This window comes from Patagioenas fasciata, chromosome 2 (assembly GCF_037038585.1).
Source record: "Patagioenas fasciata isolate bPatFas1 chromosome 2, bPatFas1.hap1, whole genome shotgun sequence".
NCBI lineage: Eukaryota > Metazoa > Chordata > Aves > Columbiformes > Columbidae > Patagioenas > Patagioenas fasciata.
This window is the reverse complement of record NC_092521.1, coordinates 45887578-45900927: the sequence shown is the minus strand read 5'-3', so window position 1 is coordinate 45900927 and position 13350 is coordinate 45887578. Positions and strand designations below refer to the sequence as shown.

At 46.6% G+C, this 13350-nt stretch overlaps 1 protein-coding gene across 4 annotated transcripts in view; it reads right to left on the bottom strand.

Annotated features, from left to right (window-relative positions):
- The window catches only part of NOL4 (nucleolar protein 4), a 193959-nt gene extending 189641 nt beyond the window's left edge, over window positions 1–4318 (bottom strand). The window contains exon 1 of one of the 4 annotated variants that reach the window (XM_065830303.2): window positions 2515–4318. In XM_065830303.2, coding sequence (XP_065686375.1) covers window positions 2515–2781 — 267 coding nt within the window. In that variant the 5' untranslated portion in view covers window positions 2782–4318. Of the gene's footprint in view, window positions 1–1681; window positions 1996–2514 lie in introns of those variants that run through there. The other 3 variants (XM_065830302.2, XM_065830301.2, XM_065830304.2) reach the window with 3 other exon arrangements.
- Window positions 4319–13350: the final 9032 nt, after the last annotated feature.

The following is a 13350-nucleotide window of genomic DNA, read 5'->3' as shown; positions in this document are numbered from 1 at the left end:
AGCTTTGCCACTGGCTTTCTCCAGGCCAGGGGCTGCATCCCCATTGTGTCACACAGGTTTTTCAGAGCCTTCAGCACCTGGCAGGGGCTGGCCCTGCCCGTGGCAATAGCTCCTACAAACCATTGCCATCCCACAGGTCTACTTAGATACTCCTCTGCCTTTGGAGATGGGGTAGTGACACCAGATTCATGGGTTAGGGCGGTGGCATTTGTTTCTCAGAGCTGGCTGTTGTATGAGAGTGCAGAGTATCAACTTTTCTCATTTATGTTGGACAACAGAGTTTTGTTAGCCAGCAGGAGGAAATTTTATTTACATGCAAGACCTTTTCCATAATGGTCTGTATGTCATTATTCAAATAGTGCATAGATATTCAGCAATTGCTTACAGATAGGTCGTGCTAACTTTCCTTTCTTGATTTTATTGGCAGGCGTTCTTATTTCATTAGGATGCCTGCTTGGTGGCTTAAGATAGTTACTTCTATATGAATATAGAAATGAATATGAATATGAAAATGTATATAGGGACATATAGAGACATTCACAGTTGAGGGTGATTCCCCCAGGTAAACAAAGGTAAGACCAGCAAGGCAATCAATCTCTGACTGAAATCTCTGGAGGAAAAAAATGAGAACATTTTCTGTGATTTGAACTGAAAATAAAATAGAAGAGGGGATGCTAGGTGGGACTCCAGGCTCTCATAGCCTAGCAAAGGTGACAGAAAACAGACAAGCTGATCATCACTGAGTCTTGTCTTTCAGAGGCCCAGAACAGCACTTAACTCTTAAATTCCATCTTGTAAAATTAAGGTTAGCCTTTTTATTTAGTAGCATCGTCAATGCAATTTTAAAAAAAATACTGAATTTGCCTACAGTTTTGAACTTGCAGTGTAAAGGATATTCTTAGGAATAAAAGATCATGCCTACTGGCTCTCCAAAATTATTATTCCAGTAAGCAGAAGAGATATTAAAAAATACTGACCTAATTAGAGCCTTCTGCTTTAGACAATGTTTTCATTATAAATTATATCTACAGTACCTGCTGGGGTCAGAGATTAGTGATCAGTCATCTAATTGTAGAATAGAAATCTGCCACATAACCTGAATCTATAGGCGGACCTAGAACACTTTGGTGGATAAAAACCATAGAGAGGGAGCAAACTCTGTGCAGAGCTTCTCTTTCACTTTCAATCTTCATATTTGTAAATTCCTTAAAATTAATTTCCCACCTCTGCCTCCTCACAACCATGACAGTGGTGATGACAAGGGGGCAAACATAAGCCAGCCCCCGGGAATGCCCAGGTTTGTGACTTCAGTGAGGCAGAGAGAGGCAGATTTCCCTGGCAGCCTACGTCACAACCCAACCCAGAATACTTTCCAAGAAGCCCCCTTTGCTGCGCCACCCAGCAACCTTCCCGTTAGGTCAGAATAAGCTGCCACCAAAAATAATAATAATAATAGTAATAATTTAAAAAAAAGAAAAAAAAATCCACACCTCACCAAAGAGAATATTGCACATCCAAACCAAATGCCCAGCCAGGAACATTTTTAATTGCCGGGTTTCCTTTCTCGGCTCCCCCTCCCCACCCGCCCCAGGCACAGACAAAAGCAGCTTAGCTTGCGTGACCCAGAGCATAAGAAGAAAGCATAATGATACATTAAGAGAGTTCAATAGGCAAAACCTACTTGCAGCCAACAGTCCCCATCTTCTTAAATAGGCAAATCTGTCGCTTCTGCCACCACCAAGCATAATAGCTCTCCCGCTGTCAGACCAGCGCCTGCCGGGGACTGCCCCGCTACCCTGGAGCATCGAATCGAGTTTTAAGCCTGACGGCTGCGAGACCCGTGCAAGCCCAGCCAGAGGAACAAAATAACACCCAGCCCTCCGTCATGCGGACCCTTTGTTGAGCATCCTCCCCTCTCCTCGCCGCCGTTCCTATCGCAGCCGGCGCTTCACAGCCAGCCAGGCACGTTGGTGCCGCTCGGCGGCTCAAGGGCTGCGCGATAATAATAATTTAAATATATATTAAAAAAAAAAAAAAACAAAACCACCACGATATCCCGGGGAAACCCCCCCCAGATCACCGCCCGGCGCCACGCTTGGCTTTGTGCCAGGCAAGGCTACCCCCGTGCGCTATCGATCAGCCCCGCCGGTGGCGGGGGCCGCTGCCCGGGGCGGCAGGGCCCGGCACAATGGCCGGAGCTGCGGCGGCGGGACAATAGCCCACCCCAACCCCGCCGCGGCGGCCCAGGGGGGGACGGGGAAACGAGGAGGGGAGGACGAGGAGGAGAACGAGACCGACCCGGCAGGGTGTGTTGTGCGCACGATCGCTTTAAATAAAAGGACCCACAAAGACCTCGGCGGTGTATAATGTGACAGGCAAACGCAACATGGTGATGATGACTTGGGGGAAGAGGGAGGAAGGAGCCAACTGTGGCTGCGGCTCCCCCTGTGCCTCTCGCTCCCGGGGCGGGCTGCAGCGGCCGACATAGAACAAGGAAGACAATTCTCTACTAACCGTGGTTTTGACTGGCACGTACAGCACTTGCTTCCCTCCTCCAGCACCACCACTGACCTCGTCCGGGTTGCCGAGCTGGAAGCCTTTAGATTTGACCCAGAATTTGAATTTGGCATTATCCGTGGAGCTCGACTCGGAGCCGTTCAGGAGCTGGACGATCCGGTCGTATTTTTTACGGGTCACCGTCTTGGTTTTTCCTGAGTCCCCGTAAGTCCTGAGACACCAGTCTTGAAACTGGCGGTACATGTCCCGGTCGCTGCTCTCCATAATCTCCTAGTACACACACGCACACATGCACACGCCGGGGCGCACACACACACGGACACACAGACACACACGCACACACGGACACACGCACACACCGCCCCGAAGCGGGCCGGGGTGCGGGGCCAGGCCGCCCCGCCGCACTTTGCACCTGTTCACCCAGCGCTCATGAAAAATGCATCCACCTCCGAGCCGGAGCGAAGGAGGTCCCGGTGCAGGCAGATCCCAGCGGATTTTTTTTGTTGTTGTGGTGGTGGTGGTGGTGGTTCGGGGGCGTGGGGGGGCCGGGAGGGGGATGGGTGAGGGGGGCAGCAATCAATTCAATAGTGTGGCAATGTTCTCCTTTTTTTTTTTTTTTTTCCACAGGAGGCAAAATGGGTCTGATGGAGGCTCCTCTTATCCTTCCACTGTACGTGATCAGTCTCTTTAATAATTGTGCAAGGCAGGACTATCCCACTGGCTCCAGCAGCGTCTTACCCGGAGAGGGTTCGAGTGGATAAATAATTAAAATCCTATCCCTCGGCTTAGCGAAGTGAAAAGAAAATATTGACTCGGATCCTTCTTCTTTTCTATACATCAGCTGCACCCGGATTCACCCTGGATAGTGCAGGTGAAGAAAAAAAAAAAAAGGAAAGAAGGAAAAAAAAAGCCCAGCCTCCTCCGCCCCGGCAGCCCTCGCTTGCCTTCTCGAAAGGCTGTCTCTGTCCTGGCGGGCTGTGCCTCTCCCCCAAGCCGCCCCGCCGCGCAGGATGGAGGAAGCACTGAAGGGCAAACTGGTCTCTTTGCTCCCCCTTTATTCCAAGGCTGGGCGGCTTTGCTTTAGATATCCCCGCTCTGGGCATGAAGGTACGGGAAAGAAAGAAAGTTCTTACCTGCTATTTTCTAAGCTTAATACATCCGATCCACGTTTTAAGTACATATTTTTAAATTAAAAAAAAAAAAAGGTCTGTGAGGTCTGCGAATTTTCAGATGCCCTTTTAGGAATTTTCCTCTATTTATTCACTTAGCAATCCCAGCAGATGGAGAGAAAAAAAAAATTAAAAAGGCAAACCAGATATATAGGCGATAGGCTCGGATATTGGACCAGAAGAGAGATCAGTCCCAGGAGGATGTTGGTAAAGGAAAGGAGGCGGCTCTCGGTCGCTCTGCCAGTGTAACGATGGTGCTCACACATGTAGGACTCCTCGGATGCGGGGTATCCTTTGGTCTCTGTTTGGTCTCTGGGCTAAACTGGCTACAAGGTATTCAAGTAAGTTTGCGTGCGGATGCTGAGCAAACCCCCCTTTTTTTAAAGGGGGAATAAGAAGAAAAAAAAAAGCAATCTTGATTTTTTTTTCCCCCTCCCTTTGCCACAGTTTCAGTTCACGCCGGAGATGTCCGCGCTCTCCCCGGTCTCCCCCGCCGCGCCAAGCAGGACACCCCTCCGCGGGGGCAAAGGCGCCGCGGCGGCGCTCCCTCTCGTCGCCTCTCCGCGGCCGCGCCCGCCCGCGCCTCCGCCATCCAGCGCCCGGCTCCGCGCCCCCGCCCGCAGCCGGCACCTCCGCGGCTGGGGCACGCGTGCGACCCGGGCCCGGCCGCGGGCTGCGCGCCGAGGGCTGCGCACGGACGTGCCGCTCCGCTCCGCCGCGCCGCTCCCCGCGCTGTGCTGCGCTGCGCTCCGCGGCGGGCTGGCGGCGGCGGCGGCGCACCGGGCCGGGCCCAGCGCCGCTCCGCGCCCCCCCCCCGCGCCCTGATTGGCCGCCGGGACAAAAGTTTCTGTGGCGACGGCGGCGCGGCGCGGTGACGGGCAGCGCTGTCCCATGTCGGGATGGCGAGCGCGGCGCCCCCGCCTCCGCAGGCGCGGTGGGGCGCGGGGGCCGGTGCGGGCCCGGTCGCGGGACGCCAGGGCGGGAGGGGGGGAGGGCGGGAGGGGGAAGAGGCGAGGGCAGCGTTTCCATGGCGATGTCTCCGGGTGCAGCCCCCCCCTCTCCCCGTCCGCAGACGGAGCGAGCGGATCAGCTGACACATCATTAGCTTAGGACCTAATTACTGCTTATTGGAGCAAGAAACGCGCCCAGGCCCGGGGCGGGGGACTGGCGGCCTCCGCGCCCCCGGCGGACGTCCACCCCCGCGTCCGCACCGCCAGCCCGCGCACGCCGCAGCCGCTGCCGGAGCAGGGGAGGAGCGGCGGCAGCGCGCACTTTGCGGCGCACCGGCCGGCGGGGCTGCAGCGGACCGGCAGGAATCCCTGCGGGGACACGTGGCTGCCGCTGGGCCGGGCTTCCCCTTGGAAACGGAGAGCGAAGCCCCTTCGCGGCGGCCGCCTCCCCCGGCGGAGCGGAGGAGCCGCACCCCCACCGGGACATCCGCCTCCAGCGCTCCCCGTATCTCCTGTCGCTTCCGCGACTCTCCGCGCAAGCCAGGCCGGCCAGCTCCGGGGGTCGCAGCCGCGGGCTGGGGCCGGGCGGGGGCTCGGCCGGCCGGAGCGGCGGCACCGCACCGCACCACGGGCGGCGGGGCAGCGCGCCATGCTCCCTCGCCAGTGGCGGCCGGCTCCCGGTTCAGTGTTTGTCTTGCGGCTGTTGGGTGGAAGGGGAGGCTAAAATGGGATGAAGCCTAAGGACGTGTCCTTTTATCTTCAGTTGCCCAGAAATGAGGGGGCTGCGGGGTTCCCAAGCTTTAACTCGGTGTCCTCTGCAGAAATCTCGTCCGTGCCGGGATTTCCTGTCACTCAGGGCCTGGAAAGAGCCGGCGCAAAGTGGATTTGAGCTGCCCAGGCTTGGGCAGTGATGAGCACTCTCCGCTTTCACCACTTTGCATCCCGCAGGAAAAGGCTGTCATGGGCTGCAGTGCCAGCAGAGCTGTTTACACCAAAGCTGGATTTCTCTTGCAGAAATGGAAGGTGCTAAGAGAGCCGGGAGAAGCCCTTCCTCACACAGCCAGCCAGGCTGCGCTGGATCACCAAGCCGGCCCCACACGTGGGCATGTCAACCCGGCCCCCATCTCTCTGCCTGACCTGACTTGCATGAATCACTGCTGCTCCTCTCCCTCTCCCTCTCCCTCTCCCTCTCCCTCTCCCTCTCCCTCTCCCTCTCCCTCTCCCTCTCCCTCTCCCTCTCCCTCTCCCTCTCCCTCTCCCTCTCCCTCTCCCTCTCGTCCTATGTTTACTCTTTGTTTTTCTGCTTTCTGTCTAGAAAAACTGTCACAGATACAAGCAAAGCCAGGAGAAGACTTGTTTAAAAGCAGCAGGCTGAAGGATGTTGGTGTAGCCAAAACCTTTCCTGGCATCTGTAAAATCTGAGAGGACAAACTGGGACAATGGGCAGAGAAGAGCAGGACTTACAGATAATCCAAGGAGGCCTGAGACTTTTTATGGGTGTCAGGGTCTGTAAATTATCTTGGCAGCCCTGTTTTAGTGTTCGAGGAGCGCAGGACTCCCTTCCATCACAGGATCTGGAGGAGAGGCAGTAACAAAGGAACTGCTGTGCAGAAGGGAATGAAGGGAACCTTGCTGAACCCTCACCCAGCAGGCTTTATGAGATGTAACATTGCTTTAATGTGCCACTCTATCTACATTTAGAAAAAGGGTCATAACATAGATTGGGCTGCACTGCTAAACAATCCTGTCAGATAATTGTTCTCAAACCAACCTCATGCTGAGGGTCTCGGCAACTTCCACATGACACTGATATCGTGCTATGCCTGAATCTAAAGTAAGCTCACAAAAGCAAGGGGGGGAAGGAAGATGTGATGTAGTCACAAGTGGTGATACAGACAGTTATATCATGGATGAGTGAAGTGCTTGAAATAATATTGCAGGAGCACTTTAGTCTATCAGAAAATATTTCCATATCCAGGAGTACTGCTTTTGATCATGTAAAGAACCATATGCCTTTTCAGCAGAGACAAATTCTTAAATTCAATTGAGTTTGGATCATGCCTTAAAAAAAAAAAAAACAAACAGAAATACTCATTATTTTTTCAAACTATTTAATGACAGGAGAGAAAGTTAAAAAAAAAAGGTGAAAACCAACTGTGGTGTGGAGTGGGGATAGAGACTAGAAACTACCATAATATTTAACTCAGCTGCATTTGTTTCTTTGTTTCAGAGTTAGTAATTTTTGTTGAGAGGCATGGACATTTTATTACTGCTTCTATTAATTACCTGGGCAGAAGTCCTAGGAGCATTCTGGAATCCCACCATGCCAGGCAATCAATCAGTATAGGACACAAAAACTATGCTTACCATGAAGAATTTGGGATTTAAATATGGTCAATTGGCATGGTACATGACTTCACTTTTATATAAATGTACATTGTAGGATATATTTGTATAACCTACACTCATTACATATGTCCATACATATATATCTTTAGTAACTTGAGCAGAATTTATATGGTGAGTTTAGAATGCAAATTTTTAATCCCCAGTTTTCAAGTAATCTGAGGTTCTAAAATTAGTACCATAAGATTATACTTAAGTAAGGAAAATTGTGTGAGGTTAGATTCACCATTCTGGGCTGGTTTTTGGTATCAGAATTAACAGGGTTTAATAACAAAGACTGGAATCTCCTTGCAATGAAAAGAACTTGCACAAATTCTTCTTCTGCCAAGACTTCTAGAGGTACCTCATTATCGGCTGAACTTGAAGAATCTCCTTTAGCATCCTTGGGGAAAGGGGCTGTGTCAGTCCTTTGATACCATGGACTGAGGCTCTTCTGCATTCTGCAGAACTTGCTTGCCTTTGTCAGAAAATTGAAAGTTTCTGTCCCCTGGTTTGGAGACAGCTTTCCCATGCCAAATCTGTGCCTTGCAGGATTGTTTGCTCTGCAGCCAGCCGAAACAATACAACACCAACAGATGTGTGAACTTTTCCATTCAGTGTAATAAAATGTTAGTTGCAAAACAGAGTTTTGGCGATTTAAATTGCCTCATGTGCATCAGGCTGTGAAAGAGGTTTAAAATAAATCGTGAATAAGTTATAAATATTGTATTTTTTGAATTAATCAGCTTTAAGAAGTCCACTGGCAATAGAAAGTGAAGACTTAAGCAGAACGGGGCCTGATGTCTCTCATTGAAGTTACCAGTGTTACTAGATGAAATTACAATGCTGCTGTGCCATAGCACTGAGTCCATAGAAAAAACTGAGAAGACACTTTAAAGTCTTTAAAACTTGCTGAAAAAAGCAGAAGGCTTTTGGCTGAAATCTATCATCTGACTTCTGCCAAAGAGGAGCGTTCAGAAAACATGCACCATAGTATTTCAGCACAGTGCTTGATATGGGGGTGTTGGATGGTTAAACGTAGCCTTTGAGGGTAAAAATTTTCTGTTTCTTGTTGGGGTTTTTTTTCACCAACATAGTTAGAAAAATTATTGTGACACTCCTGACTTGCCATGTGCATGAGTTACGATGGAAAGTCTGCTTTCTGTGCAGACCAAAAGCCTTCTTTGCTGAACTGAGAGAAGATGCGCTGAGGGATAAAGAAGCCGCAACTCCAAATGATTTACTTTGAACTGAATACCTACTAGCACTTTTCCTCTCTTATGGAGACAATTTCAGTGGAAGTCTTTTGTCACGTCCTCTACAGCCCGGTGACGGCAGCAACAATGAGCACTGCCAGCCCTAAGGCTTGCGGAGGCAGAAGTCAGTGTTCACACACCGCATGGGCTTGTTTGTGCAGTCTTCTTTTGGTCTCGGGGGTGTGACAAAACCCCCCAAGCAACTGGATGATCAGTCACCTCATTACATTTGGAGCGGTAGGACTCCACTGTGACACGGCTTCCACAAGGAGGAAACAGCCACTGTTCCACCTACTAATATTAATGGCAAAAGACAGCTCTAGAAAGTTGTTCTTAATAATAACTCCAAGGAGTTTGCTGTTTAGAAGATCAGAAACTAGAGAGGTGGATACTTGGTGGTCCTAATGTATGAAAACTGCAAGTAAATGAACACCTCCTGGTCTTTGATCTGTCTACTGAGTGAGCTATCATGAAGCAAAGCCTGAACTATTCATTACTGTCGAATATAAATGTTTCTTACAAATTCTCTGTTGTTTTCAATCCTGATTTATTTTTTTTCAGTAGGTTTTGGCCAGTTATGGCTGAGTTTGGAAAATTAAGATGCGGTAGACCAAAGCAATGACTCGGAGATGGATTGTACAAACATAATAGATTGCTAAGTTTTTTGGGGAAAGAGGCTGTGTATTCCTGGGTTTATAAAGAAACGGGAGAATTGTGCCATAATTGCGGTTAGGATCTTTTCACACAGGCTGATGTTGATGTTGCTGATGAGAATAATATTGAGTTATATTCCATCTTGTTTGGAGACATTTGGAATCTCTTATGGAAAATACACAAACTCACTTTCCCCTGCTGCAGTTAGAAAAATTCAGTCTCAGCTTTGTTCTACGAAGCTGCTTTGCTTTAAGTAGCAGTTCTGCAAAACATAACTTTACATATTTCTTTTACTCTATGCTTTATTACTGAGAATATTTGCATGAAAACGGGGTCTTTGTTTAAAAGTTCCTGCTTCTTATTCATCACAGCTCGTTGGGTTGGAAGCAATTATGGTACCCTCTACAGAAGGCTCCAGTCCCTTCAGAGCAGGAAAATATAAGGAGCAATAGACAAACTTTTAAGAATCTAAGCTCTTGTTTTCATGCAAATGTTCTCATTTCCTTAGTAATAAAGAAAGGAAAAGGGAGTAAATATGTGACATACAGTGGAAAAAGAAGGATGTTTCAAATGTGTTCAGGTTTGTATGTGGGCATCAAATGTTCTTTAATGTTATAATGATGCCTTACATTCTACTTTGCTTGCTTTTTTTCCTAAAGGAAAAGGTGTGCAAACAGGATTCAGATTTTTCTTTTTTTATTTTGTGTAGGATTTTTTATTCGTTCTACAGGTGATATATCTTTCTCAGCCAGAGCAATACCAATATAAACCAGCTACTGGAATACCACCCAGTGTGTCGTCTAAACGAAGCCAGGACTAATAAAGCAGTACTGAAAATGCTACCAGCCTATATCTGTTAGCATTCCCAACTTTATTGCCATGGAGCAAGATGTGATAACTGGAAATTTTGCCAGAAAGTTCCAGTTATGGTTCTACAGCCACCGTGTCAGGCACTACTAGACAAAGCCACCAGTGGAGCAGAGTGTGATTAACCAGCTGGCACTCCACTCCTTGCAATGGGAGGAAACTGGAGAAAGAAAAAAGAAGAGGAGAATTACTCAATCTGAAATATTTGGCAAAATGCAACATTAATCCCTCCCTGATGTAAAATACCATCCAAATTTTACTTTTGCATCTGATGTAAAAGTAAAATCCAAATTTTATTTTTGCATCAGCAGCATGGAGTCCTCCTGTCACTTGACAACATTAGAGACTGCTAAAGACCAAAATAGAAGAAACAGCTGTCATCTCTAGTTGCAGTTATTACTTCCTTCATTATTTTATGGGTTTCAGCTCCTTAACCTAATTGATCTTGCTTCACAGGTGAAGTTTGCTCAAAGTACTTCCCCAGCTTTTGCCGTTGTGGTTTTACTAGAAGCTAGCCGTGCTCTTTATATGAAAACGCCAGGCGCATTTTGCAGCTATATGCATAGGATCCCAGAATGGTCATTAAAAAAGTGCCCTTTCAGAAACTGTCATTACTGGTAGCTTTTGATTTGCTAACATTTACGTGCCATTTTGATGTCCTGGATAAAGTTATCATCAAAACAGCAAGTCAGTGCCATTAGCATAAACTTTAAGCAGCAGAACAGTATAAATAGTATCTGCCCTCATGTGACTTTTCCCCACTCAGCAAATGCAGCTTATCTATTGCATGCTCCTTACGCTGGTCTCTCTGTTCCTGTTAAATTGCTGAATAAATTTTACTCAGTATAACCCCATCCTGAACAATAACAACAAAAGAAAGATCATTAGTTTAAAAAAAGCTAACACAAACAACCAAATAGATTAAATAAAAATAATTCTCAGAAAAACAGAGGATTTATGAATAGAAGTGAGGTACAGATTTCCATTAATTTACTGCAAGTAGAATTGGTTCAGACCCAGGAAGCTGTTTTGGTTTGGTTTGGAGGGTTCTCCTGGTTGTTTGTGTTGGTTGGTTTGTTGGTCTGCTACTTTCTGTGTGCTCTGCATAACTGAGTTATTCCTCACTCCCCAGGAGCTGTTTTGTTTTGTTTTTAAAAAGATATCTGCTCTCTCTGTGAGATCAAGTACTGCCATGGTGCTTCCCAGTTTTTGATGAGAAGGAAAAGTCCATTTTGGCCTTTGCCTCCAAACTTGGAAGACTCCTTACTCTGTAATCACCCACTCTGTTGTTGTTTTTAGTGTGGGCAGAAAGTTACCTATTGGCATACTAGTGACTTTCTATTTTGTGCATTCATTTTGCTAATTAATCAGAGGAAACAGAAAAAGAACATAGGCTAGACCAAATCTTGTCCATCATACATTAGTTCATGCTGGCTGGCCCACTTGTTCACCTTGCTTTTTTTCTATAATTTTTATTTACACACCTGGCTTCGTGGAAGAGGTGAACCCTTAGCCCGTCACTTGCTACAGGCCTCTGAGAATGAATTAAAATACAATAAATCCACCTGTAGATGCAGTATCCATGGAAAACAAGCAGGAGATTTGGAATTTACTACAGGAAATAATCCTGGTGTGTTGAAGGCAAACAGTCTTGCTTCTGTTCTCAAAACCTTCCCAAAGCACAGATACAACACAAGAAGTTTTCTCATCAGCCCATTTTAAAGGGTGAGTTTGAAATATATTCTAAAGGATAACTAAAGGTAAAAGACCTTTCCAGATATCTGTCTCTCTGTAACTCTGGTATTGCTGGTGTCCTGGCCATGGTAGGTACAATTCTCAAACAGGAAAAGAGACACATCCAGAAAGACTGTGGAGTGTTGTAGAAAAATCTCAATATCTTAAATGCTGTCTGGGAAATGAAGCAACACTCACATATTTTGGAGTGCATATGAAAAATAGTCTGGTAAGAGGGTTACTGTGTTTTGTTCTCCATACCTGAGGTACAGTTTAGTGTATCTAGAGAAGCACTTGATGTGCCCCCCTTCTTCAAATAAATCAATTTCCCTGTTGCACCTAACTCCTGCCAGATCAGCCCTGTTTCAGTCAGAGCATAACTACGCTTAGGATCTCCAGACTCACGTCAGGGCTTGCTACATATATATATATATATATATATATATACATTTATAGCATTGGGGTCTTGTCAATATGTATAAAGGCTCTCTAAAAAAAAAAAAATAAGAGTAATGGTGAATGTAAACTGGCAATCCAAGGATGTGGGTCAAAGAGTCAATGCCCTGTGCCTGCTGCAGGTTTTCTAAGAGTAAAGCTGTGTTGCCTCAATACTGGCAGAGGTGCAGCAGTGACTGAAGCAGTGTTCTCTTCTGGGGTCCCCATCGGGGACTGGTGGCCAACAGAGAGGGGTTCAGTGAAGGACTATAAGATGGGAGGTGATGTCTTTCAGTGAGAAGTAGATCAGTCTACTTAGCTTAACAAAGACAAGGTTCAGGGGAAAGCTGGTCGGAATTTATAACTTTCCCATCACCCTGTAGAAATAGAAGAGTAGAAATTTGATAACGTGGTATTTCGGTCAAGTTGAAAAAAAAGCCTGACAAAAACTAGTGAAATCTGAAACCAGACACATTTTAACATGTAAGGTAATTAATTATTAGAACAGTTTACCAAGGATTGTAATGGATTCTCCATCACTAGACATTTTGAAGTTGAAAGTGATTGATTTTCTCAGAAAAATGCTGTAATTTCTACAGGAGTTAATTCAAGAAAGTCCTGTAAACTGTGTAATACAGGAAAAAATAGATGATCGCAAATGATATTTCCAGCTTTATGATCTATAAACTTGCACTGAATAGCTAATGCATAGCTGCCTATGTCCTTTATGTATGTATGATTCAAACATTTTTCCCTTTATTTACATTTGCTTGGGAAATGTACAGTGAAGGACTATAACATAAAATACATACTTGCTGTTCAGATGGGACATTCTGTCTGGCATATGGATTTAAATTTTCTAAGGCTGGGAAGCTTCTAAGCATCATCTATCCTGAGTAACTCCAGCAAAGAGTACCGCCTTTCACCCCACCATTCCTCCACTATTTAAGGAGCTGATATCTAATTGACAGCAGCCATTTCCAAAAGTCGTGTGGGTTATAGTTTGCTGTGGGGGTGCAGGAGGAAGGTGGATGCTCCACTCCTTGTCTGTCTCAGTGGAATGTGAGCTCCTGATTTTTCCAGGTTCTTTCGTGAATGACACCCCAGACATAACCTAAAGATTGAGGTCCTGCCACTGTTGAAGCCACTGGATGCCTTGACTTGTATTTCAGTGAATTCTTCTGTATGAGCCAAAGTGATGCTCTATTTGCCAAAATATCAATTAATCATTATCCACGGATTTTGTTATGCAGAACTAAATGTAAAATAAGACAACATTGGACCTCTCTGACCAGGACCTCTCTATGCCTGATCACCTTTCACTGAAGTGTATGAAATAAGAAGGAAAAATCTACTTTAAAATAGGCAGAGAAATTTTTGTTT